This window comes from Kogia breviceps, chromosome 6 (genome assembly GCF_026419965.1).
Source record: "Kogia breviceps isolate mKogBre1 chromosome 6, mKogBre1 haplotype 1, whole genome shotgun sequence".
Classification (NCBI taxonomy): Eukaryota; Metazoa; Chordata; class Mammalia; order Artiodactyla; family Physeteridae; genus Kogia; species Kogia breviceps.
In genome coordinates this window covers 147,100,732-147,128,656 of record NC_081315.1, presented here as the reverse complement: position 1 = coordinate 147,128,656, position 27,925 = coordinate 147,100,732, and the positions used below count along the sequence as shown (strand labels likewise).

Below are 27,925 nucleotides of genomic sequence, written 5' to 3'. Positions count from 1 at the left end.
ATCAGCCTCCAATAGAGGTGAGGAAAAAGGTATACAAGAATCGTACACTGAAAACATGCAGATTAGAAAAGACAGTCTAGTTATTTTTAAATTTTTTTTAAATTTATTTATTTATTTATGGTTATGTTGGGTCTTCGTTGCTGCACGCAGGCTTTCTCTAGTTGTAGAGCACGCAGGCTTTCTCTAGTTGTGGAAAGTGGGGGCTACTCTTCGTTGCCTACTCTTCGTTGCCATGCAAGGGCTTCTCATTGCAGTGGCTTCTCTTGTTGTGGAGCACGGGCTTCAGTAGTCGCAGCATGCGGGCTCAGTAGTTGTGCTTCACGGGCTTAGTTGCCCCACAGCATGTGGGATCTTCCCGGACCAGGGATCGAACCCGTGTCCCGTGCATTGGCAGGTGGATTCTTAACCACTGCACCACAAGGGAAGTCTTGTCTTGGGTGTTCTGGACGACCTGGATGTGGTAGAAACAGTGGGATTTCTAATTCCAGTTTTCCACATCAACCCACAAAAAATCTATTAGAGAAATTAAGAAAACAACCCCATTTACTGTAACATCAGAAGAACAAAATACCTAGGAATAAACTTACCCAAAGATGCGAAAGACCTGCACACTGAAAATGTTATGACATTGATGAAGAAATTGAAGACGTAAATAAATGGAAAGATATCCTGTGCTCATGGCTAGAAAGAATTAGTAGTGGTAAAATGTTCATTCTACCCAAATATACACATTCAATGCAATTCCTACAAAAATGCCAAAGGCATTTTTCACAGAAACTGAACAAACAGTCCTGACATTTGTATGGAAACACAAAGGACCATGAACAGCCAAGGGGATCCTGAGAAACGAGAACAGCAGCGAGAGGAAACTCATTCCCTGACTTCAAACCATATTACAAAGCTACAGTAACCAAACGGTGTAGAAATGACACAAAAAGAGAGGAAGGGGCCATAAGAATAGAATAGACAGCCCAAGAATAAGCCCACACACATGTGGTCAGTTAATTTATGCCAAAGCTGCCAAGGACATACACCAGGGAAAGGACAGTCCCCTCAATAAACTGCCTGGAAAATGGAACATCACAAGCCAAAGGAGGACACCGGACACTGCACCACACACAAAACTCACTAAAACCCACAGTTTTCCACATCAAGCCCCTCCTCTGCTGGGTCCTCTGAAAACAGACACCCACCCCCAGGCAGTCAACCACGCAGTCAGCACAGCAAGCTTCTCCCCACTTTTTCCTCACCTTTTTCTCCCATGGAGGCACCTCCCAGCCGGTCCTGAGGAAACCAAGCTCGTCTCAATGTGGATGCAGCCCTGCATTGTCCCGAAGCCAAATCCTTGGAGGTTCCTGAGGAGGCCAGGCTCCTGTCAGCAGTGCACAGGGCCAGGCCTGTGTGCAGAAAAGGCAGGTGCGCACTGGTAAGAGGGGCGGGCTTGTCACCCTGTGCTGGCAAAGTGGGAAATGCAGGCTGCACCCACTCCCAGTTCCGAGGAGACCGAATTCCCTGCTGGCCCTTCTGCTGAATCCACTGATGTTTGGAAATTCAAACATATGGCAGCAAATATGCCATGACTTCTTGAAAAATAGGTATAGAACAATCAGAAACCATACGCAATGAAATGAATGTAGACACAGACTTTGCAACTTATACCAAAAGTCATTCCAAAGTGTCCACAGACAAACTTAAAATATAAAACTATAAAAACTATAAAAGAAAACATAGAAGAAAATCTACATGACCACGGGTTTGGTCACGTAGATCACGAGGTTTGACTTTTGACACACAACACAAAAAGCCAATGCACAAAAGGAAAAATGTTAATAACATGTTCTTTGTAAATTAATTATTTTTGTTGAAGTATAGTTGATTTACAATGTTGTGTTAATTTCTGCTGTGCAGCAAAGTGACTCAGTTATACACATATATACATTCTTTTCCATTATGGTTTATCCCAGTAACGTGTTCTTTATAAAATTAAAAATTTCTACTCGGTGAAATGCCTTTTTCAGAAAACTGAAAAACAAGCAAAAAACTGGGAGAAAAATATTTGGAAAACACATATCTGATAAAGAATTTGTACTCAAATTATACAAAGAACTATAAAACAAACAACTGCATTAAAAATGGGTAAAGAGGGCTTCCCTGGTGGCGCAGTGGTTGGGGGTCCTCCTGCCGACGCAGGGGACGCGGGTTCATGCCCCGGTCCGGGAGGATCCCACATGCCGCGGAGCGGCTGGGCCCGTGAGCCATGGCCGCTGAGCCTGCGCGTCCGGAGCCTGTGCTCTGCAACGGGAGAGGCCACAACAGTGAGAGGCCCGCGTACCACCAAAAAAAAAAAAAAAAATGGGTAAAGATCTGAATAGATGGCTGGCCAAAGAAGATAAACAGATAATAAGTGGACAAAAACATGATCAACATCATATACCATTAGGGAATCACAAAGTAAAACAAGACAGCGATACGGACCTATTAGAACTACGAACCTCCTCCCACAATGACGACCCTGATCACTGGAGGGTGGGGAACAACAGCAGCTCTCCTTAACCGCTGATGGAACATGTAGACGGTCTCGAGATACAGTTTGGCAGGATTTTCCAAAGCCAAACAAGTCTCACACCTTGAGATCCATCAATCACACCTACAATATTTACACAACTGCTTTGTAAAACTCTATCCAAACAAAAACAAGAATGCTATCGTGCACAGAAGCTCTACTCAATGTCTAAACCTAAATGGTATCAGGATGTCTTCAGCAGATGAATGCATAAGCGAACTGGGGTACATCCATGTGAAGGGAAGCAAAATGTGAAACGCCAAAACATGGAATTTCTAGAGACCCCCAAAGAGCTAAAACAATTTTTCAGAAGAAATTCAAAGTTGGAGGCTCAAACTGCCCAATTTCAAATGTTACTACATAGCAACGGTAAATAAAATACTCCCCTCTCCTGAAGTGTGGGTGCCACACAGTGACTTCATCCTAAAGAAGACACACAGTACAGACTTAGGGAAAAAGTAACTTCACAGTGGGGAAAATCTGACAAACACTACCTGAGCCAGAAGGGCAAAGCTAACATGAACAGCGATAAGTTGCCTTGATGTATGTTCCCATGATATAAAGTCATAAGAAAGGACTTTACCCCTGTGATCTGCTTCCTCAAAACCCATGACCCCATTTTAATCACAGGAAAAACACCAAGTAAATCTCAATGAGGGACAATCTATGAAATACCTGACCAGTCCACCTCAACACTGCTGAGGTCATCGAGTGAAGGATAGTCTGAGAAAATGTCAAAGCCAAAAACATACTAAAGTGACATTATGACTCAATGCCATGTGATACCCTGGATGGGATCCTAGGACAGAAAATGGGAGAACGAAGGGAACCCAAATAAAATATGGATTTTAGTTAACAATAAGGTACCCATATTTGTTCGTTAATTGTGACAATTCTGTTGAAAACTAGGGAAAGAGGAAAAATTAAAACTCAAATAAGAGAAACCCAGTGCATCAAACTGGAATTCCACAGGAAATTGGTGATTTCCTAGCAAAAACACACAATAACAAAATGCATGCTAAAATAAGGAAAATATAAACAGACCAACTCGCCTCCCAGGGACTTCCTTCCCCTGCTGGTTGGTCTCTCATCATTCTGGATTCTCACTCCTGGACAGGAAAGGAAAAGGAACAGAGATGTTCAGCAGCCCCGGTAAGGTCTGACTCCGACCCAGTGCCTGCATCTCCCCCAGCCATGCCCAGCTGAATAAGGACACACTGCCAGAGGCATTCCCAGGGATCACTGATTCTGTGTCACCTAGGAGTTTTGTTTGTTTGTTTGTTTCTGGAGTATAGTTGCTTTACAACGTTGTGTCAGTTTCTGCTGTATAGAAAAGTGAATCAGCCTTATGTATACATATATCCCCTCCCTCCTGGATGTCCTTCCCATCCAGGTCACCACAGAATACCAAGTAGAGTTCCCTGTGCTATACAGTAAGTTCTCACTAGTTATCTATTTTATACATAAACCTAGAACATCATAGTTTTAATTCACAGAAACGTCAAAGGCTATTTAGGGAGGCCTATGTGTCTGGGAGTCAAAGGTGGCCTCTGGCTAGTGGCTAGCAGGAGGCCAGGACCTCAGTCCTACTGCTGCAAGGAACTGAATTCTGCCAACAACCTGAGTGAGAGTGGAACTGGATCCTTCCCCAGTTGAGACTCCAGATGCGAACACAGCCCTAGCTAATACCTCGAATGCAACCCTGCAGAGGACCCAACAAGCTATACCCAGGTTCCTCACCCACAGACACTGAGATCATAAAACTTAGTTTTAAGTTACTAAGTTTGTGGTATTTGAAATGAAGAGATATAACTCTAATACAGACTGTATTTATTTGCTAGGGCTACCATAATAAAGTACCACAGATTGGTTGGTTTAAGCAACAGAAATTTACTTTCTGACAGTTCCAAAGGCCAGAAGTCCAAGATCAAGGTGTTGGCAGTGTTTGTTTCTCCTCAGGCCTTTCTCCTTGGCTCCTAGATGGCCACCTTCTCACCATGTGTGCACACTATCTTCCCTCTGTGCCTGTGTGTCCCAATCTCTTTTCTAAGGACACCAGTCGCATTGGATTAGAACCCACCCAAATGACCTCATGTTAACTTAATTATATCTTTTAAAGCACTGTCTCCAAATAAAATCACACTATGACCTACTGAGAGTTAGGCCTTCGATATATGAATTTTGGGGAGCACCCAATTCGGCCCATAACAAGAAGCACTGGAAGGGAGATGTTTTTTGTTTTTCTGAGATGTTAGCAAAGTGTGGAGATTCAAAGCTCAGGCTCAGAGTCAGACCAATAGCTCTGAATCTTGGCTCTGTGGCTATTTAGCTGTGTTACTTTGGATATGCTACTTTACATTCTGACATCATTTCTTTGTCTGCAATAAAAAATAATAAGACTACCTACTTCAAAGGGTTTTTGTGTTAACCAAATAAAATAACCCATTTAAAGGGCTTGCTCTAGTGCCTGGCAGGTGATAAACTAGATAAACCTCAGCCGTCATTAAATGGTTATTATTAACATTCATGGTTAGTGTGTATTGGTGAGAAGGTGGTAGAAGCTTAGACTGTCGTCGTCAGAGCTTGGGGAAACTGACTCGTTACAGACTCATCACATTTAAGGCTCGGAGACACACCTTGGAGTCTGCCTTGGGCCTGGTCTCCTTAAAGGAGAGCCTTAGAAGGGAGGCAGGGTGCGTAAGCCTTAACAAGGGAAGGCTCTGGGAAGGAGGATGTGAAGAAAGCAGGAGAAAGCAGCAGGGATGTGGTCTTAGCTGAAGACTACCTTCAACTTCATTCCAGAGGAGCTCGGAGCACGAATAGCCCGAGTTAACTCTCTTGGAGGCAAAGGAGCTGGGCCTATATACTGCAACCCCAGTCAGTCATGAGCTCCAGGTGTTTGGGGAGGGATAACTTCCAGGGCGCAGCAGTTCCCGTCAGCCAAGGACAATTAACTATTCAGAGAAGCGGGTGGCTGTGAGCTGTTGGCCCCCAGCACACCCAGAAGCCGGAGATGGAGGCACCAAGCAGTAAAGGGGTCTGGATGCGGCCCCAGGAAAGTCCCTGGGTCCAATCCCGCACAGGGAAACCCAGACCCAGGAAGTCTGCTTGCCTTCTGGAGGTCACTTAGCGAGGTAACGGCAGCCCAACTCGAAGCCGTGGTCGGAGACGGCGTCCTCCGCACAGACCTGCCCAAGACACACAAGGGCTCTCAGGGCGATGGCACCTGACTCAGCAGGCTGCTGAGGAGCAAACGCAGCAAAATGCGTGACAGCTCCTGGCAGGAGGCACGGCACACAGCATAGACTCCATAAACCCAAGACAGCCGGAGGGGCTCAGAGGTTAACAAGGGGCTGGCGGTGCCTTGCGGGCAGACGCCCCGGAAGTACACGAGGGGCCCGGGAGCTCAGGGCCGCCCCGCCCCGGAAGCGCCGTGACCCTGGCGCGTATTTCCGGTGCGACGACAGATGCGGGGACGCCGGGCACCTTTCCCGGACCTCTCGTACGCGCTTGCTCGGAGGTGGCTTGCTGGAGGCGGCAGCCGCTGCTTTTGGCCGAGACGTGACTTGGAGTACGGGAACCCGGATCCCGACCCGGCGGGTGGGCACGATGCGGCTGGGCTCCGGGACCTTCGCCGCCTGCTGCGTAGTGATCGAGGTGCTCGGGGTCGCGCTCTTCCTCCGGGGATTCTTCCCGGCTCCCGTTTGTTCCTTTTCCGAGACGGAGCACCAAACAGAGACCCCAGCGCCCGAACCCTCGGCTGGTATGGACCGCTCCCCGGGCGTCTCTGCTCCCCGGGCCCCACTTTTCCCGGAGGACCCTCCTTACGATCCTCGTCTCTTGGACTTCTTCCCGCGGCTCCCGGGTGGTCTCTTCCATTCTGGTCCCCACCCCCTAGGGTCTCCTTCTTACCGTTCCAGCCTCCTTTTATGTATCCTACAAGTTTGTGGCAAGCACCTACCAGCCCTACTAAGATCCTCCTCCCTGGTCACCGCAAAGTAGGGTCTCCATACCCGTAAAGAGTAAGCCTCTCCCCAGCTCTACTCGTCCAGTGACACCCCAACCCCCTTCTCTGAGCAGATGTTTGGATCACTCCCTGTTCCAGGCACCCTTTTTGCTCAGGAAGACACAACAGATAAAATTGCTGCCGACCTCTCGTGTTTTCTTCTATGGCATTCCTCCAAGACCCCGTTTTTTTCCAGTAGTTAAGACCTCCCTGCCTAGGCCTCTTCCTAGCCCTCACCTACCCAGCAGTATATCTTAGGTAAAGGAACTCACGTTTTGGATCAAATCCACACAATACCAGCTACTAACCATGGAAAGACAGTTTGTAAATGCTCGCCCATCCCCTGCCTGCAACACTGGGTTTTAGGTCAGTCTCCCTAATGTCCCATTCCAGGATGCTCACGAAGGGACTCCCCTGTGCCAGTGCTCCCCATCATGCTAAGGGTAATTCACTACATAACATTAGGGCTCCCTGAGCTTACTTGTTGCCCACCCCCTGACCCCAGCGTTGTTGCCCAAGAACAGACCTTTTTCTTTGGCTCAGGATATGTAGGTGTGACAGAGTATGTGCTGGAGAAGTAAGCAGAAACTAGATTATAAGGTGCTTGCATGCTAAATAAAGGTTAAAATTCAATTTGCTTTTTCTTTCTCAAACACTCTTAGGAGGCATTTCCAACTGGACCGAGCTCCCGCCCCCTCTCTTCAGAAAAGTTGTTATTATGCTGATAGATGCCTTGAGAGATGACTTCGTGTTCGGGTCAAAGGGTGTGAAATTTATGCCCTACACAACTTACCTTGTGGAAAAAGGATCATCTCACACTTTCGTGGCTGAAGCAAAGCCACCTACAGTTACTATGCCTCGAATCAAGGTAAACAGTTTGACTTAATGTATTCTAGATCATGGTTTGGCTCTTTCAGAGGTTTAGAGGGGCCCTCTGTAGTCTGTTACTTGGAGTCCCAATTTTAACTAAGTGGAAATTAGTTTGGTGCTGTCAACCTGGCTGGGGCAATAGAATGCTGAAAAAGCCTCCCAGATAGTATGGAACTAAGACCCATGATTTATGCCCTCTGTAAAGGTAGCCAGAAGCTCATGCTTCATGGGAAGCATAACAGATTTACAGCCAGATCATCTAGGCCAATCTAATCCAAGAGATGCCATGCTCCTTGCTAACCTGCTATCTTCTTTAATCATCAGTGGGTCAGTTAGGATTCTGGGAGGAGCCTCTAGGGTTATCTAGTTCAGTCACTTGACTTTATGGATGAGGAAGCAAATTCAATTCAGATAAGTTAAAGGACTTGTACAAAATTTTAGTATACACAGTGACCGAACCAACATGGTCTGACCTCACAGATACCTGTTTTTACTCTATAAACTGCCTTCAGGTGTTCAGCCTAGTGGGAGTGCCTTTGAAGTACATGTGCTTTACTTAAGAACTATGGGGAAGGAAGAGTAAAACTTTACTGATTTGCTCAAAAACAAGTTTTTTTTGAAAATAACATCTCTGCCTTCATGGAACTTTCAGTCTCTAATGAGAGACATAGCCATTAAATAAATGATGAACACAGAAGTAAATGTGCAGTTACAAAGTGTGATTAATGCATAATGAAAAAGAACAGAGCATGATGTTCGGTGCTGGTTGGGGGCTCAGTTTAGATTGGGGTGGTTCAGAAAAGCCTGTCTGAGGAAATTGCATTCAAGCTTAGACCCGAAGGTTGAGTACAGAGGTGGGATCAGAAAAGGACAGAGGAGCTTAAAAGTTTGTGAATATACTGCAGGTCGGTACGGTGTAGAAGTCTCTGGCTGAACCTTACATCTGTGGATGATCGTGTGACACCTTATTAGTTAGTGAGACGGTGTCACTTGTTGATTTAAAGCTTGGGGGCAGCATTAGTAGTTACTCAACAAATGTTTACTGGATGAGTAAAGCAGTCTGGGATTGAAGGGGTTCATGCCGCATCTTATACTGATTTTTTTTTTCTTGAGTTTCCGATTCTCTCTGCCACTTTTGGATGTGGTTTGTCCTTCATTCAATATTTATTGAGGACCTATATGTACTGTGTGCTGTTCTAGATAAGAGGGATTCAGTGAAAAAACAAGACAGCAACTGTCCTGTCCTCATGAAGCTTACTTTCTAATTGAGGGGACAGAAAATATGTAAGTATACAAATAAATGACAAAATTGTTTCAGGAGGTGATAAATGCTACAGAAAAAATTGAGGAGGAGAATGGGATAGAGAGTGATGGGGAATGGGGGAGGCCACCTGTAGTCAGGGTGCTTGGGAACAGCCTTTTGGGGTGCAGTCATTCTGCTGAAACAAGTCCTGTGGAAGCTGGAAGAAAGGCATCCAGGCTCCTGACCATCAGGACCACTGCTTTCTTTATCTGTCCTGTCAGAAGTGTGGAAGGAACTCATTTCTCCTTTGTTCTGATAAGAAAAGAGTTATTAGGAATCTGGGCAAATTTGTAAGAAAAAATGTAAGTGAGCATGGTGGCTCCAGGTTCTGTTCAGTCTTGCACCTTGGCCGGTGTGGTCCTCCCTTCTCCAGTTTGTTTCATTTTACCAGACCAGTGTTTTGTTTGGGGTCCTTTGCAGGTTCTTGCTCCTCATTCTCTATCAGGGAGGAGCTACTATCCAGGAAGTCCATCCTGGAGTTAAGATTACATTGCTCTGGAATTTGATAGGATCGGGTAGTGTTGACTAAGGAGTGTGTTCCCTGCCCTGCCTCCACCTCTGAAGGGACTTAGTTCATCTGGAGGTGCTGATACAACTGCCACGAGATACCAGTTTTAAACTTTCAAGACTAATGTCTCTAGTAGCATGTTCACATGTTAAGATGCTGCAGTAGCTTCCTTCTGAAATGTTGTGACTGATTTTTGAATGCCTTTCCTTTTCCTGGGAATTTATAGTTGTAATAGTGGCAGTTACCACTGGCTGTGGTACGCCCGTGGTGCAGGCACTGTCTTGTACACTCTTACCACAGCCCCGTGGGAGCTCCATGATGTTGGTGCCACTCTCTTCTCCATTTCCCGGATGAGGAAACAGGCTTGAAGTGTGAAATCTCACAGCTGGCATCAGAAACTGAGCATAACCTTATGTTTGCCTAGTTCCAGAGCCTCGGTTGGTCACGCTGTGTTATACAGCAACACTGTGTTATACAGAATAAGGTGACCAGGTCAAATTCTCTTTCAATAGTCTCTGCAGAGCCCTCCTTAATTCTCAGAAGTCAGGAAACTACTGTTCCCAAGACCACAGCAACCCCAGGAAGACCTCTAAGGAGATGACAGGCGAGCACTCACTTAAAATTCCTGGGCTCTCAGCTGCAACTTTTTTGCTGCCTACATGTTTCCTGGGGTGAAGGGGATACCAGGTAGGCCCTGCCCTTCTTAAAAATGTCCGTGTGAACCCAAACTAGCATGAAGAGGAGGGAAGTGCCTTATAAAAGCCCAGAGGAAAGGGTGGACAGATTCAACCCAAAGTGGTGGAAGACATTATAAACAAAGTCAACTGACAGACAATAAAGGGAAAAATTATTTACAGTTAACACAACAAACAAGATGTGAACCCCATGATACGTAAAGAGGATCCGATCAAGGGCCACAATCCAGTAGTAACTGGACAAAGGATATAAAGAAATCCACATAGAAAGAAATTGAAATATGCCAGTAAGCACATGGAAAGATTCTTAACTGTACTAGTAATCAGATTAAAGGCAGCTAAAGAGTCTATCACATTGTAAAAATTGAAAGGTTGATGATAACACTCCTCACAAGAAATGAGGTGGACAGATCTCTGTATACTGTTTATGTGACTAACTGGACTCGGCCAGCACCTCCACTACTCCCACTGTAGTCCAGTCTGCTATGGTGTGAGCCTGGACTGTAAAACTATCCCAGCACTTCTCACCCAGAACCTGTCCAAACAGATCACGTTGCTCTGCTCTAGTCCCAACAGTCCTCAGGTGGCTTATACTCTGCCTCCTAACCCAGGCCTCAGGGTGCATGGTCTTCACCCGTTTACCTCTTCACCCTCATCTGAGCCGATTTCCCTCTTCCTATGTGTTTTATCCACACAGATCACACCTAGCTCCGTTCCGCATGTGTGCTGCCCCCTTTCACCTTGGGGTTTTTGCACTTTGCTGTGTTTTGCCCTGGAAAGCCTCACCTCAACTCGCCTAGACAACACTCCACCTTCACACCTCAGCTCAAATGGCACTTCCACTGGAGGCTTTTTAAGAGCAATTGCCATTACATTTTTCACAGAACTAGAACAAAAGATTGCACAATTTGTATGGAATCACAAAAGACTCTGAATAGCCACAGCAATCTTGAGAAAGAAAAACGGAGCTGGAGGAATCAGGCTCCCAGACTTCAGTCTATACTACAAAGCTACAGTAATCAAGACAGTATGGTACTGGCACAAAAACAGTAATGTAGATTAATGGAACAGGATAGAAAGCCCAGAGATAAACCCATGCACATGAGGTCACCTTATCTTTGATAAAGGAGGCAAGAGTATATACAACGGAGAAAAAGACAGCCTCTTCAATAAGTGGTGCTGGGAAAAATGGACAGCTACATGTAAAAGAATGAAGTTAGAACACTTTCTAACACCATACACAAAAATAAGCTCAAAATGGATTAAAGACCTAAATTTAAGGCCAGACACTACAAAACTCTTAGAGAAAAACATAGAATGCTCAATGACATAAATCACAGCAAGATCCTTTTTGACCCACCTCCTAGAGAAATGGAAATAAAAACAAAAATAAACAAATGAGACCTAATGAAACTTAAAAGCTTTTGCACTGCAAAGGAAACTAAAAAAGAGGAAAAGACAACCCTCAGAATGAGAGAAAATATTTGCAAATGAAGCAACTCACAAAGGATTAATCTCCAAAATTTACAAGCAGCTCATGCAGCACAATATCAAAAAAATAAACAACCCAATCCAAAAATGGGCAGAAGACCTAAATAGACATTTCTCCAAAGAAGACACACAGATGGCCAAAAAACACATGAAAACATGCCCAACATCACTAATCATTAGAGAAATGCAAGTCCAAACTACAATGAGGTATCACCTCACACTGGTCAGAATGGCCATCATCAAAAAATCTACAAACAGTAAATGCTGGAGAGGGTGTGGAGAAATGAGAACCCTCCTGCACTGTTGGTGGGAATGTACATTGATGCAGCCACTACGGAGAACAGTATGGAAGTCCTTAAAAAAACAAAGTAGAACTACCATATGACCCAGCAATCCCACTACTGGGCATCTACCCTGAGAAAACCATAATTCAAAAAGTCATGTACTACAATGTTCATTGCAGCACTACTTACAATAGCCAGGACATGGAAGCAACCTAAGTGTCCATTGACAGATGAGTGGATAAAGAAGATGTGGCACATATATACAATGGAATATGACTCAGCCATAAAAAGAAACAAAATTGAGTTATTTGTGGTGAGGTAGATGGACCTAGAGTCTGTCATACAGAGTGAAGTCAGAAAGAGAAAAACAAATACAGTATGGTAGCACATCTAAAAAATCTTTAAAAATCTAAAAAAACAAAAAAAAGGTTCTCATGAACCTAGGGGTAGGATAGGAATAAGGACACAAATGTAGAGAATGGACTTGAGGACACGGGGAGGGGGAAGGGTAAGCTGGGATGAAGTGGACAGTAGCATTGATATATATACACTACAAAATGTAAAACAGATAGCTAGTGGGAAGCAGCTGCATAGCACAGGGAGATCAGCTCAGTGCTTTGCAACCATCTACAGGGGTGGGATTAAAGAGGGTGGGAGGGAGACGCAAGAGGGAGGGGATATGGGGATATACGTATGCCTAGAGCTGATTCACTTTGTTATACAGCAGAAACTAACAACATTGTAAAGCAATTATACTCCAATAAAGATGTAAAAAAAAAAAAAAAGGAAGAGTGACAAAAAGAAAGGAACAAACAGACATGCAGAGAAAGAAAGGGACACATGCGAGACCGTGTCCTTTGAGTAACTGAGAGAACCGCTAGCCTTAGTTCCTGTTAGCTTTCCAAAAGTTAAATCTCTCCTCAAACCTGACTAGACTTTCTGCTTGTGGGTACTCAGTATCCATAAAATAAATTTGCTTTTCTGCTTTCAAAAATAAAAATAAGCAATTGTCATTAAATTCGTCTTGGATAAATACATTGTATATCCAAACACTGGAGTACTTTGTAGCTGTTTTTAAAAAAGAAGGTGAAATACCTATATGTTTTCTGTGGAAAGGGGTTCATGATATGTTATTAAGTGAAAAAAGCAAGTTGCAGAACTATATAGTTTGTTACCATTTTGGTAAAAAAAAAAAAACGTACTTTATATATTTCTGATTGTACATATACGGATGAAAGGATACTCACCCAAAGTAACTGGTGACCTTTAGGGAGTAGAATTTTGGGGTGAAAGGCTCACATTTAAAAAACTAACTTCATTGAGGTTGAATTTTCACACAATACAGTATAGTACAGTTTGATGAGATTGGCCGAGTAGATACATCCAAGCAACTCCCACCTCGGCTCTGGGCCCTGATCCCCACCTGGGAGTGCTGGTGGCTGTTGCCGTTTGGCTGACTTGCTGAGGCTACTTCTAGAGAGTCTGTCTCTCCTGAAGTCCTGAAATGTACACTCACTGATGTCTCTGCTTGTTGTGCTTTTTTTAATTCCTGGGTTTTTTTTTTTAAGCCACTGTTCCTGAGGGGCAGCCAGGTCAGGATGGCTGAGTGGTGAGCCAATGACTGGTCACAGGTTGTGCTCAACCACATTGTGGAGTGGCCTCCACTCTCTACAGGGGGTCTTTGTGTGTAGCTCCAGCCGTCAGCTCATTTTCAGGCAGTTTCTGAGTCTTCCCTGACTCTCACTTTGTTTGAGCAGGGCCTCGTGTTCAGCTGGAAGGACCAGGCAACTCGGCCCTCTCTCTCTGTTCTGTCGTGAGTGTACACTCACCCTACGTGTGCCCACAGCCTTCCAGATTCCAGGAACGTGTGGGCGCTCACGGAAGCCTACCGCGGCTGTCCCATTCCCCAGACCCCCTTTCCAGACTTTTTGCTGTGTCTTGCTACAACCGGCATTGAAGCCTCAGGTAGCTGTGATGTTGGCCTTGCCTGTTTTCACCTCGTCCCTGGCATGGGGCTTCTCCGTGGAGTGCCACAGTGGGCAGGCCGCTCCTGGTCCTCAGGGCTACCACGTCACAGAACTGGGTGTGCGGGAGGGGAGCAGCCCGTGTTAAAACACCATAGGTACTCGGGTTCTTACCGAAAGTCCAAAGTGTTCTGAGTAAGAACATTTCCATCTGTGTGTATCCTCGTTGAGTTTTCAAAGTCTTGAAGGGGTTGTTTTTGACCGTTTTATCCAGTTTTGCCGTTGCTCTTCACAGAGAGGGTTTGCCAAGCTCCGCATTCTCCAAGTCCAAGATTAATACATTTTTGCGTTACTTTGCTGTTAAAGAAGTCTGGGCAAAATTATTATACTTGTTAGCACTGTCCAGATTCCTCGTTCTCTTCATTGCACAGGTCCCCGGATGCCAGTGTTGTAGGTTGTCAGCTAACTCCAGATCATGGAGACCCACGACCCATTTAGATTCTGCTAAAATGAGGGAGATGGTTGACTTAATTCCATAGCAGAAAGGTGTGAAGACAGGTCGCACCCACCCGCTCCTCCAAGAAATTATGGTGCTGAGTGGGGCGGGGAGGCGGCCCCACCAGAGTTCCTGTTTAGAGACCACTTTCCTGCCTGGGTGTGTGGGAGGCTGTTCTTTCTCTCGCGGGTGGACAGTAGAATTGCTGGGTTTCAGGATCAGTGTGTGGAGGTTGCTTGTCACATGAAGCAGATCTGAAGCTTAGATGAGGACCTGACAGTGGGTTTGGGTACACAGAGTGCATACCGCCCTTTGCCATTTGTTTCGTTTCTTATCATCCATCACTGCTTTTTTGACCACAGCCGTCTAGCTACCGCACAGCCTCCTCCTTTGTCCTCTCATCGGCTGAAATATGGTCAGTTCTTCACTTGTTGAGTTTGCTGGTTTTGCCAAGAATCTGTGTAGCTTTTCCCCCTTTGTCCTAATACTGACCCAGCCTTCAGTACTGCTGTTGCCTTAGCTTTATGCTTGCCTCTTTCATTCGTTAGAATCTCTTCGGCGCCTGTTCCCACACTGTACTTGGATTCTGTGGTCTGACTCCCGAATGCTTCCTTCTGCAGGCATTGATGACAGGGAGCCTCCCCGGCTTCATCGATGTCGTCAGGAACCTCAATTCTCCCACGCTGCTGGAAGACAACGTGATCACACGAGCAAAAGCAGCGGGGAAAAGAATCATCTTTTATGGAGATGAAACATGGGTGAAGTTATTCCCAAAGCATTTTGTGGAATATGATGGAACAACCTCTTTTTTTGTATCAGATTATACAGAGGTCAGTTTTTAAGAAAAATATATCCTATGAGACAGCCTGGTACCCTCTAACTTAGTGAGAGGCAACGTTGTTTTGTATGTGGCTTTTATCAATATACTGAGAATACTATGGAGAGATTGAAAAAAATTGTGCCTTCCCATAATCAGCTACAAGCCAGGACCATAAACCCTAATGCAGGTGTGAGCACAGTTCTCTGAGCCCAAAGCCCAGACCAGGTGAGCACCCGTTGACCGGGACCGGGGGTCGGGAAGGGCTTCCCAGGAGGAGCCGCTCAGCCGGAGTTTGGACAGGTGGGTGGGGCCTTCGCAAGTGGACAGGATAGGGTGGCAGAGTCGGCGAGGCAGAGCCTGAGGTCCCCACGGTCTGCCTGGGATCCTGCCTTGCTGCTGTTCTCCTGCAAGGGCGGCAGGATAAGGGCAGACGTGAGCTGGGCGAGCCTGCCTGGTGCGGAGAGCGAGGGCCCTGAGCTGCGTGTGCAGCCTCCAACAAGGAAATTCGACCCCACCCCCACCCCATGTTGGCCCTGGGGCAGAGGGAGGCCCGCAGGGCAAAGGCACCACGTGTCTGGGCTGGCACTGGGTGGACCCGTTGGCTTGGCCCGGGGGGCGCCTGCCATCCTGTTTACACCGCCACCCCTTGCCAGAGCTGACCGTGTAGACCCAGCAGTCACTGCCCACCCTGTGTGTGATGGCTCAGAAGCACTTGTCTTTGTAGTAGATTCTCTAGTGGGAGGGAGGGCTCAGGGTGACCTGGCTAGTGGCTCTGTCAGGGGCTCTGTGGCTGGGAACCGCTGAGTGTGTGCCTCTTTCTTCCCCAGACAGCCTTCTCGTAGGGCACAGGCAGATGTCCCCAGCTTCACCCCGCTGGTTTCTTGAACTCTGGGCACTGTCCTGTCTTAGCTAACTGCCCTTAGCCCTCACTTGCCTCGTAATAACCTGACACCCATTTAACTTGGTTATCTGGTCAGCTTTAGTTTAAGCTCCAGTAGTGACCCAGAAGAATTGTTTTGTGAGAACAGCCTTTGTTCGTTTAAGTTATAATATGTTCTATCCATAACTTAGAGACATAAAAACAATATTAGTGAAAGCTTAATCTAATGCAAACATTTTTTAAGACAGTTTTTATTTTGGGGTTTGGTTTGTTTGGTGTTTTGGTTTTGGTTTTGGTCTTTTCAAACTCCCATGAGTCCTAGTACCTAAAATAAGCCCGTAGGTTTTAAGATGACCATATCACTTTTCCTTGAAGAGTGAACACCAGGGAAATTAGGGAGGCTATTCATGTGTACTTTTTCCCTTTAAAGGTGGATTATAACGTTACAAGACATTTGGATAAAGTATTAAACAGGCAGGACTGGGATGTGCTAATCCTCCACTACCTCGGGCTGGACCACATCGGCCACGTTTCTGGGCCCCACAGCCCGCTGCTCGGGCGCAAGCTCAGTGAGATGGACAGCGTCCTGATGAAGATCCACAGCTCGCTGCTCTCAGAGGTGGGCCTGGAATGTCAAGGTGCCAAGGTTTCCTAGAAGAAATGTAGCTTCTAAAGTGAACTGGGGTGACCTTGTGTGAGCCTCATACCTACCATCACTCAAGCAGCCTTCACCTACAGAGCGCGTGCCGTGTGCCGGGCACCGTACCCAGCAGCCCTGCAGAATAGCGGCTCTTAATATCTCTACCTGTTCATCCAGCTCATGTTTCCTGGAGGCCTTCTCTGTCACTTCCTGTCTGGGCATTTGTGGAGCTTAATCTCTAGCCAGGAGGGAAGAACAGGAAGCATAATCAACGAGTACATAAGGATCCTAGACAGTGATTGGTGCCATAGCAGAACGTAGGGCAGGAGGAGGGCACAACATCTGAGAGCAAGGCTGTAATTTTAAACTGCATGGTCAGAGCAGTCGTCCTTAAGGATGTGGGAGATGTGAGCCGAGACTTGAAGGGCAAGGGTGCCGATGCGCCATCTGGGAAGGTGTATTCCAGGTGAAAAAGCAGCAAGGGCAAGTCAGAGCCTGTCAGGTACATGCAGGGGCAGCAAAAGCCACTGGCCGGAGCCCCAGGGGCCAGGGGCAGCTCTGTGTGACGGATAAGGAGACTAGGGCACGAAGAGCAATGTGCCCAGGCTCCCATAGCTTGGAAATGGCAAAGACAGAAACCAAACGCTGATTCTCTGCCCTGAGAGGCTAACACAACCCTCTTGTGCTCTGTGACCTCCATATGATTCTGTTTGTCTTATTTATGACATTACTCGACGTTGACCCTTTGATCTGACTCTAAGTTCGTAGGTTAAGAAAAAAAAAATTTAGCAAGAGCTACTATTTACAAAGTAAAGCTGAAATCTGAGAACACATGATCTTCTTCTCCCCAGGCTGGGTTCAGCTGAAGTGTATTTCCTTTGCCTTATAGGAGAGAGAGACTCTGTTACCCAATCTGCTGGTTCTTTGTGGTGATCATGGCATGTCTGAAGCTGGAGGTCACGGAGCCTCTTCTGTGGAGGAAGTAAACACCGCTCTGATCTTAATCAGCTCTGCATTTGAAAGGAAACCTGGTGAGAATTGGGGAATGTTTAACACTTTAAAACTATGCTTTATTTCTTTGCTTTCTGTAGTTTGATTTTAATTTTAAAAACCATTTAATCATTTTTGGAAGCTGTGTAAGTTTGAAAAACGCTGAACAATGTGAGAATGAAAAATAATGGGACAAGGGCCAGTCAGGATTTGGACTTTACGTTTCTTGCCGATTCTTAAAATACAAATGTTCTTTTTGGGAATTGTGTGCTATGAATGTCACTGCCTCGATATCTGGAACTGTTAGTAAAAAGTGCCAGTGGCTTAGAGACATCTGAAGTGCATGTATGAATTGAGAGAAACATAAAAATTTGAAGTTAAGAAACAGTATCCGTTATTTGAGACTATATCTTGAACGGCAACGTCAACGAGAACCACAGGAGTAGGACTGAGTATCCTCTCAGTCTGAGGGCCCACATTCAGCGCTCAGACACACTGCACCTCTCCAACCCAGACACACCGGTGCCCTCGACCAGCACAGACCTGCGCACGGCCCCTGCCCCCTCACTTCATCACACGCAGGCAGCCAGCTCACCAGCTGTTTCCACACTGGACACTCCAGCTTCTCTCAGGTGACCCTCCAGCACCATTCGGCAGTGCTGACTCCAGGCCCTAGGACCTCCCACGCTTCTGGTTTCCCTCCACCTCTGCCTTCGCTGTCCAGTCTTCTGTGCTGCCTTAGCCTCCTTGCCCTGGCCTTTCTTCTGGACTGCCTCTGTTTCATTCTGCGTTCACTCCTGAGCTGATCTCATCCACTCGCATAGCTTTAAATGCCATGAATAGGCCCACACCTGTCAGATTTATCCCTCCAGTTGTCTCCTCTTTTCCAAACTCCAGACTGTCTACTCCACTGCCTACTGACGCCTCCACTCGGATCTTCCACAGACAGAGCAAATGTGACTTCACCTGCAATCTGCCCTCCCTATTTACGCGTCAACACATGGCACCATTCACGTGGCTCTTCGGGTTGGAAACCTGGGCGTCCACCTTGATCTGCCCTCTCCCTTCTCCTCGCATGAGCCAGACCGTCCCGGCTCCCAGCTCCCAGCTCCCATATGTACCACCTTTCAGTAGCTGAACCTTGGATCCAGTAAAAACCCGACGTGAGACTTCTCGCCTACCTCACGGCTTTGTCTTGAGCCACATTCCCCGTGACTCACTGCGTCCTGGCCTCTCCTGCAGGCCCTCCAAGTGACAGCTCTTCCTCGCGTGCCCGAGCCCGTGCTGCTCAGCCCCTCAGCCTGCTCGTACGCTCGTCCTTGGTCTCAACCGGAAAACGAAAGTACCTTTTCCTCCGGTCGCCTCACAGTGCTCGTGTACCCTGCCGTCATCCCGCGCGTGGTTTGTAATTGCAGCTCGAATCGTGTGGTTTGCGTCCATCTCTCGTTGCTGTGGGCTACACTTGGGCGGAGCAGAGTCTGTTTTATTCATCGCTATATGCCTTGGGCCTCAACATTGCCTGGCATTTGATGGACGCTGAAAATATTTATGAAGTGAATGAATCTTCCACTGAGTGCAGATTCGTATCACTAGCATACTTCAACTATGACCAATTAATTTTTATTTTGGGGACATTTTGAACTCATGGATTTAAGCTTATTTTATTTGTTTCAATTCACTATAGGTACTATTTAATATTATTTAATACTCAGTTTATCCCGTCTTTGGGAACTGGGGGCATCTTCAGATGACCTCCTGAGTCCTTCTGACCTTACGGTCCCAGAGGCCTTAGTATCTCTGAGGGCTCTGTTGCTGTCTAGTCTGAGAAGGTGTCCCACCCGCTTGTGCACAAGCCCTTCCCTGGAACTGGAATCAGCTGCTTCTCCAAGACGCCCTGGTTCCTTTCAGTGGAAAGGGGTCTCTGAGGACCACCATCTCACAGCTAGCAGTGCTCATGCATACTGGCTTACTCTTTTCTGTACAAAGTGAGGAAATCTTTTTAAAATAAAATTGATCTTGAGTTCGTATTGATAACTTGCACTTCACTTCACTGCTGTAAAATTACCTCCTGAGATCTTTCACCTGTACTGTCTTACTCCCAAGCTTAGAATCCTGGTTGTCTACCCTCAGATCTGACAGCGTATCATATGAGACCCTCAGTAGTCTCAGCTCAAGACCAGCACCATCACTAATATCAGAGCAAACGCAGTTTAAGGTGGGGTTTTTGTTTTGGGTTTTGTTGTGTTTCAGATCAAAGCACCTGATGTAAGAAAATTCTAGAAGAAAACAAATAATAATATTGGGTGGAAATGTTCTTCTGAGTGAACCCAGAAGCCATCAGTAAATGATTGGTCAAGAAAAGATTAATACATTTCATCAAATTAAAAAGAAAAATTGTATACAACCAGAAATTGCCACAATCAAAGTAAAACCTTTATAAACTCACACTAGAGTATCTAAGAGACTTGCACCAGCACTGCCTCTCCTGGGTAGACTCTCCTGGTGACCCCTCAGCCCCGAAGACCTGCATTGTAGCTTCTGAGGTCTGTGGGCCAGATGCTCTCTTTACAGATGACACAATTCTGAGTTTCTTGTCCAAAGCCTCCCACGGGATGGTGGCACAGCAGGGGCCTGAGCCCAGTGTCCTGACGTCACACTTGTCCTCCTGGCAGGAATTCGGAGGCTGGCCAGCCACTGCTGGGCCTTGGACTTGTTGGTAGGCGGTGTCTCGCTCGTCAGAGTTGGTTGTGGAACTTGGCCCAGCTGGACCCTGCCTTGTTCTGCTGTCCCCGGTACAGGCACCTGCTGCTCCGGATGCGCGGAGAAGTCTGCATCGGCCTCCCTGTGGGGCTGCGTGGGCTGCTGTGGCTGCGGCGGGGCGGGGCCGCCAGACACCCACCCTCACCCTCGTTCACCAGGGTGGCCGTTGACCTCCCCAAAGCGAACGTCCCTCGGCATCCACCCCACGCTCCGAAACTCGCGCGGCGGTGCGTTTCCCGCGTTAGTGCCTCTCCCGTGTATTGCGTGCCGCTCTTTAGGGAGGCACCAGGCTCCGCAAAAAATGAGTATTCAGTGTGTTTACTGACGTGAAAAACAGTGAGGTGGTTTCTGTCTGAATCCACACAGGACGGTTTGAAGAGATGGGTGGTTTGACTTACATTACTTGTAGAAAGTCAAATTCAAGAGTGACTACCATCACACGTGTCCTAGAGCCTGTCACTTCAGCTGTTTTCTTTTTTCCAGGTGACGTCAGGCATCCAAAGCATATTCAGCAGACTGATTTGGCTGCAACGCTATCAATAGGGCTTGGTCTGCCGATTCCAAAGAGCAGCATCGGCAGTCTTATATTCCCAGTTGTAGAAGGAAAACCGATGAGGGAACAACTGAGATTTTTACACTTAAATACAGTACAGCTTAGCAAGTTGTTGCAGGAGAATGTTCCATCGTATGAAAAAGGTAAGCCAGTTAGTAGCTGCTAACATCTGTTATGCTGTGTGGGTGTTTCCATTGCGCCTGATGTCTTCCTGATGTTCCCGTGGTGTGCACTACAGCAGTCTTTGACTGTGTGTTCCTTTTTATTAGAACCCTGACTATCACCATTAGCAACACCCACAGACGCAACCATGTAAGTCAGAATCTTTCATAAATTTATTTATTCAGCGAGCGCTGAATTGTTTTCACTCAGTTCCTGTATGGCCAGGGGCTGTTGAAAGCACTAGAGACACAGCAGGAGGAGAGCTCTGCCCTCGTGGAGCTTATCATCCAGAGCGGGAGAGACAGAAAAGCAACAACAGATGTCGGATAGTGATGGGCGTCTTAGGAAAAGGCTCAACCAGGGAAGGGTGGGGATGCAGGTGGGTGAGGGCCACTGGGGCAGGTTGGCCTGGGAGGGAGCCCTGTGGCAGACGCAGAGTCTGGTGGTGGGGGTGTGCCTGCACAGTCAAGGAGTGGCCAGGGGCCCGAGTGGCTGGAACTGGCGGAAGGCAGAGATGAGGTCTGAGGGGTGACGAGGGCCTTTTGGACATTGAAGGGGTTCTCACTTCCGTTCTGAGTAAGTGGGGAGCTCCTGCAGGGTGTTGTGCAGAGCTGAAACCTTCCACTTGCATTCTCAGAGGCTCTCTCAGGTGCCCGTGTGGAGGGCTCTGTGTTGTGCTGCAGCAGAGCCAGGAGGCCAGTGTGCTGCTTCAGTGCAAGGGGAGGGAGCGAGGGCCCAGGCAGGGATCCGGGACAGATGGTTGGTTCTGGATCTGTTGTGAAGGTAGTGCAAGCAGGATTGGCTGCTGCACTGGATGTGAGGTGAAGCAATCCAGCGACATAAGGACAACTTGGGGTTTGCAGCTGAACAGTGAAAGGATGCAGTCCCCGCCACTGCATGGGGAAGGCTGTGGGAAGAGCTTCCAAGGCAGGGTGCTGGTGTGTGTGCTGGGGCGCCGGGGTGGATCAGTGTCCATGAAGCCAAGTAAAGAAAGAATTTCAAGAAGGAGAGAGCGAGCAGATGTGTTGAAAGGGGTTCAAGGTAAAATAAAAGGCGGAATTGAGGGGACTTCCCTGGCTGTCCAGTGGTTAAGACTCCACACCTCCACTGCAAGGGGCGTGGGTTCGATCCCTGGTCCAGGAGCTAAGATCCCACAAGCCACGCGGTGTGGCCAAAAATAAAATAAAATGAGGAACTGAGAACTGTCCGCTCATGTGGCAGGTGAGGTCTCAGCATCTTTGCTGACAGAGCGGTTCACGTGGAGACAGCCTGGCTGGCGTGGGTGCACGTGAGGACCAGGGACAGGGCAACGGTCTGGCATCTGAGGTGGATGGGGCCCAAGCAGGCTGTATCCTTAGTTTTAAGCTGTGAGAAACTGGAGGGTGTTTATATCTCGGTAGGACAGCTCCCCAGGACCATACTTTCAATCAGTTTACTCTGACCCATCCAGGGACGTCAAGGCTAATGTTGGACGCTGGGCCCGGGGCTCGTTGGGAAATGCAGAGGAGGTCACCTCCCAGTTTGAGTCAACATTTGATGGGATATTGGCAGGTTTTCCTACTTGAAGTGGTGGGGTACTGCCCAGCGGAGTGAATGCCTGTGAGTTTGTGGGGAGATGTAAACTGACCTTGAGTTGGGTGTGGAAGACACACCCTGCCAGCGGGGAGTGGTTGGGAACCACATGTCCGGTAGGAGGGCGTGGAGAGCACCATCTCTTAGATGGTGAGGCGGCCCGGCCAGCAACTCTGTCAAAGGTGAGGCCCGACCGCCGTGCACGCTTCAGCGCAGACCAGAGGCAAATAACGTATGCGTTTGGTAGCTTTTGCAAATCTGTTGTTGTTGGTAGTGTGTGTCCTTTCTCCTATACCGACAACTAATAAAAATGAAAAACCAAAAAACGGTGGGGTCGTCTGCTTATTTCAGGGATAGCAGGGTAGGGAGGATTGAGCAATGCAGTGGCTTTGGCCGTAATGAGCCTGTGAAATGAACAGGCCAGTCCCTGGAACGAGAAAGCACCCCCAGGGCCTCACACCCCCATCCAGGATGCCCGTCGTCTGCACCATCAGTGACAGTGTTTCCTGAAGCAAAGCTGGGTCTGTGTCTGACAGGGAACTAGATGTCAAGGCCTGCCATGATATCCACCCCAGTCTGATGTAACTCTCTTGTCTGACCACTTTTTGGTCGTAGTGGGGCCTGTTATCACCTTTGGACCTTTGCGTGTGCTCTTCCTGCTGATTGGATGCTGTTCTCTCTGTTCCACTGGTTAGTTCCTGGGCATCCTTTACATTTTAGCTTCACTGTCAGACCTCCCAACGCCATTCTTAAGTCAGTTCCCTTTCCGTTACCAGGGGTCTCTCACTATTCGGTCTAGAGTATATTTTCCCTCCACGGTGTTTTTCACTATTTGTAGTTTCACGCGTGTGTGGCAACCCAGCTGGATCACAGACCCACATTGGCAGGGCCTGGCCTGATGCATCTAGCATGGAGTCAGTGTTCAGCCCATTTTTTTTTTGGACGCGTGCACAGGTGCCCTCCGTGTCTCTGGGACTCTAGGCGGTGGGGTGCAGACACAGGTGCCCCCATGTCTTTGACTTTGGGGTGGTGGAATATAGCAAGTATGGGTACCAGTTTGGATCCAGACTTAGACCCCAGCTCTCACCTGTCTGCCCATGAGCTGGTGTCTGAGTTGCCTCCTCTCTGAAATGGGCGTCTAACCTTTCCAGTCCCCTCGGTCATGGGGAGAGGACCTGAGAGAGGGCTTGGGGTCGTGCCTGCCACCAGCACTTGGTACAGGTCAGCTTGCTCCAGCAGCAGAGGTGGGGCTGCAGGCATCGGGGCCCACGCTCAGGGGTTGTGCAGTGAGGATGCCGGGCTGTGATCAGGGAAGGTGGGGTGGGTGCACTGCTGGTGGGCTGGGCCAAGGGCCCTGAAAGGCATGGCCCAGACCACCTTGGAACAGCTCCACTTGAAGTGGAAAGAGCGCGTTAAGTACCAGGGAGTCTCGGAAAAGAAGTTCTTGCTCTGCCGACCAGCCGAGTGACAGGTGAGTCTGGTCCAGCCCTGAAAGGAAGGAAGGCAAGCCCCCTGGCCTGGGGAGGCACGCCACTGGCGTCCCCAGTGGGGAGCCAGCTGCAGCCGGGGCTGGGCTCCATCCACGAGCCATCACGCAGCCCTGGCTTTATGTCGGCCGTGGATCATTGAGCCGGTGTGGTGCATGGGAGACGTAGCTCAGCGTTGTGGTAGGAGGGCTGGGAGACTGCCATCCCTTCCCAAAGAGGACTGGTGAAGAAGGGAAGCAGGTGAAAGAGGGGTGCTGACGGTGAAAGGTGGGGGGCCAGCCTGCCTCGGGGAGGGGGGTGCGGCGGAGCCGGCGTCAGGCCACTGCCTGGCCCGTCCTCACACAGAGCGTGAGCGTCAGAAGGATTTTGCAGAACTGAGCGCCTTCTCGTGCAGTGCATTTCTGGGATGTTTAATATATATTGTATTTATATACACATATCTCTCCCCGCTGGAGCATGGGCTTCCTTCCTGAGGAAGAAGAGTGGAGAGAGAGAAGGGGGAGGAGGCGGCAAGCGGGAGGCAGAGAAGGAGGGGCCGGGCGGCGGGCAGACGCTGCTGTCCGTGGTGTGCACCGAGGGCTGGCGGGCAGGAAGGACGGCAGAGGCGGGCTGGCTTCATCCGCTGTTGGGGCTTTACCGGAGGCGTTGGCGGCCACCCCCACCCCCGGAGTTCATCTTGGTTAGGTGTCAGGCTCTACCACGTGCCGTGAATAACTGAGGACTCTGAGATTACACGTGTGCGTGCATGTCAGTGATGCGTGTGTGTTGCCTTTTCTTCTCGTCAGAGCCTGGATTTGAGCAATTTAAAGTGTCAGAAAGGTTGCACGGGAACTGGATCCGACTGTACTTGGAGGAGAGTAACTCAGAAGTCCTTTCCAACCTGGGAAGCAAGGTTCGCAGGCAGTACTTGGAGGCGCTGAGGACCCTGAGCCTGTCCCTGAGCAGACAGGTGGCCCAGTATGACATCTACTCCATGGCGGTGGGGGCCGTCCTGGTCCTGGAGGTATGGCTGCCTGTGCAGTGTTGCAGCTCAGCTGTTAAACTGAGCAGCTCGCTCAGCCAGGATCTGGTAGCTTAGGGGACGTAGAGCCTCAGAGGCTCTGAGGCAGAGACGGGAGGCCCCTGTGTGCCCATCGTGGACGCTGCTGCCGTTCCTGTTGCAGGTCCTCGCCCTGCTCCTGCCCAGCGTCCCACAGGCGCTGACGGGCAAGGCCGAGCTGGACGTCCCTCTGCTGTCGCCCGCGTCCTCCCTTCTCTTTTACCTGCTGCTCCTGGCTCTTGCGGCGCTCCACGTCACCGTGTGCACCTCCACTGACAGTCCGTGCTACCTGTGCAGCCTCCCGTGGCTGACGGCAGGCGGAGTGCTGGTGCTGGTTTCCACGCTGCTCTGCGTAGTGGTGTCTGCCCTCGCCGAGCTGCTGGCCAGTGGAAAGCATCTGAGGAAGGTAAGGCTGGCTTTCTACATAGGCTGTTCCTGTTACTCCGGCTGGTGAGACATGGGTTAAGCCCCTGGTGTGTACCAGGCATGGTGCTGATGGGAGCTGAGGAAAATGCCCACCCTTCTTGGGAGCCGGCAGGATGGGCTCACAGTGGCTGGTCTCCCGGGTCCCCAAGCATCCCGACTTCACACGCTCAGACCTGTGCTCTCAGGTCCCATGCCTGCCTTCTCAGTTGGAAAGGCAGGGTCCCTGGGACTGTAACCAGGGGACTGTCCAGAGCAGCTGGCACAGAAGGACAGGCAGCTGGCTGCCGGGGGGTCATCCTGCCTCATAAAATGCAGTTTCCTATTCTAGACTGGCGTTTTCCTTTAGCATTCTTGCAGCCTCTGGCATTTGACACCTTCATTCATCAGCTGCTTGTGGTGGCAGGGTGGCGAGAGAGAGGTGGGCAGTCCCAGTTGGTCCACGGTGCCCAGAGCCCGAGGGACCCAGTGCAGTGACTGCAGGCCCCCAGTGCAGCTCCTTGTCACAGGGCCACAGACACCCCCGCCCCCCGCACCCTCCGCCAACCTGTGTGTTGTCGTTTACCACACAAATCTCTCCCCACCGGAGCATGGGCTTCCCTAGAGCAGTCTGATTCTCCAGGGCCTGACCAGGCTCACAGTATCAAGCTTTATCAGGTACTAGCTGCACACAGCTCACAGAACAAACATCAAGTAGTATTGAACGATGGCCATTGAGTCCTCATTTTACTTCAAATGCTTTAAACTAGTGTATTTAAGGGCCAGTACTGTGATGCCAACTGTTGTAATGGAAACTCTCTGGATTTCTGGAAAGTTCTTGGAGAACTTAGGTGTCTGGTTTGGTGGAATATACCCTTGGGGTCTGTGGTTTCGAGTAGCAGGCAGTGGCTCAGAGGGTGAGGGCAGGTGCAAGGAGGGACAGGCTTGGGACTGGTGGGCGAGCGCTCCAAGCTCTGGCACTGCCGAGACGGTTTGGGTGCAGACATCTTCAGTCTCCTTGTCACTCAGCTTAGAACTTGCAGTCGAAGGGAGGACCACTCTGCCGTGTCCGTGTCCTCCTGGCGGCACCAGGGGGAGCGGGGAGGAGCGGGTGTCCGTCACACAGGTTCTGTTCTGGGAGCAAAAGCTGTAAGCTCGTGCAGCCAGAAGGTGTGCTGTTCAGGTCTTGCCCTTACTAAATACATTCTCCTGTTTACAGAATCTACTTCCGTCCAACTCAGGGTGGTCAGGGTTAGATCTTCTCCTCTTGTTGGGGACCGTGGGCCACGCGTTGAGTCTGGGCGCAAGCAGCTTCATCGAACAGGAGCACCAGACGTGGTACTTCCTCGTCAACACGCTGTGTCTAGCTCTGTGCCACGAAACCTACAGACACTGCTTTCTGGGACACGACTGTGCACCTCAGCGCTGCCCGCACGCGGGAGAGGAACTTGACGGGGTCACGGCGGCCCCGCAGGCCAAGAGCGCTGGCCCTGACGTGTGGGAGCTCGACAGAGCGTCCAAGCACCCCTCTCCCCTGGAAGCGCTCAGAGGCCCTGAGAGGTGGATGGTGCTGGCGAGCCCGTGGGTCATTCTGACCTGCTGCCGGCTGCTTCGGTCACTGAACCAGACGGGTGTGCAGTGGGCCCACCGGCCTGACCTGGGGCACTGGCTCACCAGGTGAGAGCATAAGCCGTGGCCTCGGGCCAGACCCTCCTCCACAGGCCTGTTTTTCATCTTCAGGATAGAAATGGTATTGGAGATCTGAAGAAATAGAAAACTAGCCCATGATTTGACATTGAGAGGTGAATTTATTTGAGGCTAGCTTGATAGTTTGGTTTTTTATTGCTGCATCACTGTAAGTGTTCATGTTTGAGAACCTGTGAATTTTAAAATGATCACTGCAGCAGGATGTAGTTTGTCACTCGCTGCCCTGTCCCCGATGATGTGAGGCTGGGGTGACAGGCTGGCAGGGCACGTGTCCAGGAGCCCTTCGGAGAGTGGCTTTGCCTTCTGTGCTTCCGCCCTCCTCTGTCCTCCTTCCTCTCTCCCCGCCCCCAGGAAGGGCAGCTGTGTTGGTTGGAGCCTGCAGGTGAGTCTTCAGCCTCCTCTGAGGCCTCTCACAAGCGGCTGGGAAATGTAGTAGAAAGTATAGCAGATACAGAGGATTGGAGTACAGAGAAGAAACTAGGACAGAAAAGACCAACATTTGGCTGTATCATAAGTTTTAACTCTCTGTCAGTGAAGGCTTAGAAAACGAAAGTACGGAAACAGTGAAATGAAAAAGTATTTCCGAGAGTGACAAGGGTCACTGTCGGATCGCTGGGAAAAGCTTCTGTAAGAACTGTCAGCAGGAAGCGGGACTCAGGAAGGTCGTAGACACGTCCCTAAAGGAGGAAGTGCCAAAGGAAAGAACAGGAAGTGTTCGGGAACTTCAGTTAGA

General features: G+C 49.0%; 1 protein-coding gene and 1 long non-coding RNA gene across 12 annotated transcripts in view; one reads left to right on the top strand and one right to left on the bottom strand.

Annotated features, from left to right (window-relative positions):
• Nucleotides 1-80: 80 nt before the first annotated feature.
• Nucleotides 81-5,991, bottom strand: LOC131758866 (uncharacterized). 8 transcript variants are annotated; one of them, XR_010841182.1, is made up of 5 exons: nt 5,349-5,991; nt 3,608-3,672; nt 2,476-2,647; nt 1,251-1,397; nt 81-513 (listed from the first exon to the last, which is right to left on the bottom strand). It is a non-coding gene; the product is annotated as an uncharacterized lncRNA (long non-coding RNA). The 8 variants fall into 8 exon arrangements; XR_010841180.1 differs by lacking the exon at nt 2,476-2,647 and having other exon boundaries at nt 5,349-5,517; nt 5,676-5,991; XR_010841179.1 differs by having other exon boundaries at nt 5,676-5,991.
• PIGG (phosphatidylinositol glycan anchor biosynthesis class G (EMM blood group)) overlaps nt 5,944-27,925 on the top strand; it is a 36,896-nt gene continuing 14,914 nt past the window's right edge. Inside the window, exons 1-9 of one of the 4 annotated variants that reach the window (XM_067036882.1) lie at nt 5,944-6,326; nt 7,232-7,437; nt 14,801-15,010; nt 16,311-16,499; nt 17,410-17,551; nt 20,754-20,966; nt 24,830-25,047; nt 25,208-25,489; nt 26,705-27,162. In XM_067036882.1, the coding sequence (XP_066892983.1) occupies nt 6,173-6,326; nt 7,232-7,437; nt 14,801-15,010; nt 16,311-16,499; nt 17,410-17,551; nt 20,754-20,966; nt 24,830-25,047; nt 25,208-25,489; nt 26,705-27,162 (2,072 nt within the window). In that variant the 5' untranslated portion in view covers nt 5,944-6,172. Of the gene's footprint in view, nt 6,327-7,231; nt 7,438-14,800; nt 15,011-16,310; nt 16,500-17,409; nt 17,552-20,753; nt 20,967-24,829; nt 25,048-25,207; nt 25,505-26,701; nt 27,167-27,925 lie in introns of those variants that run through there. The other 3 variants (XM_059067386.2, XM_067036883.1, XR_010841175.1) reach the window with 3 other exon arrangements.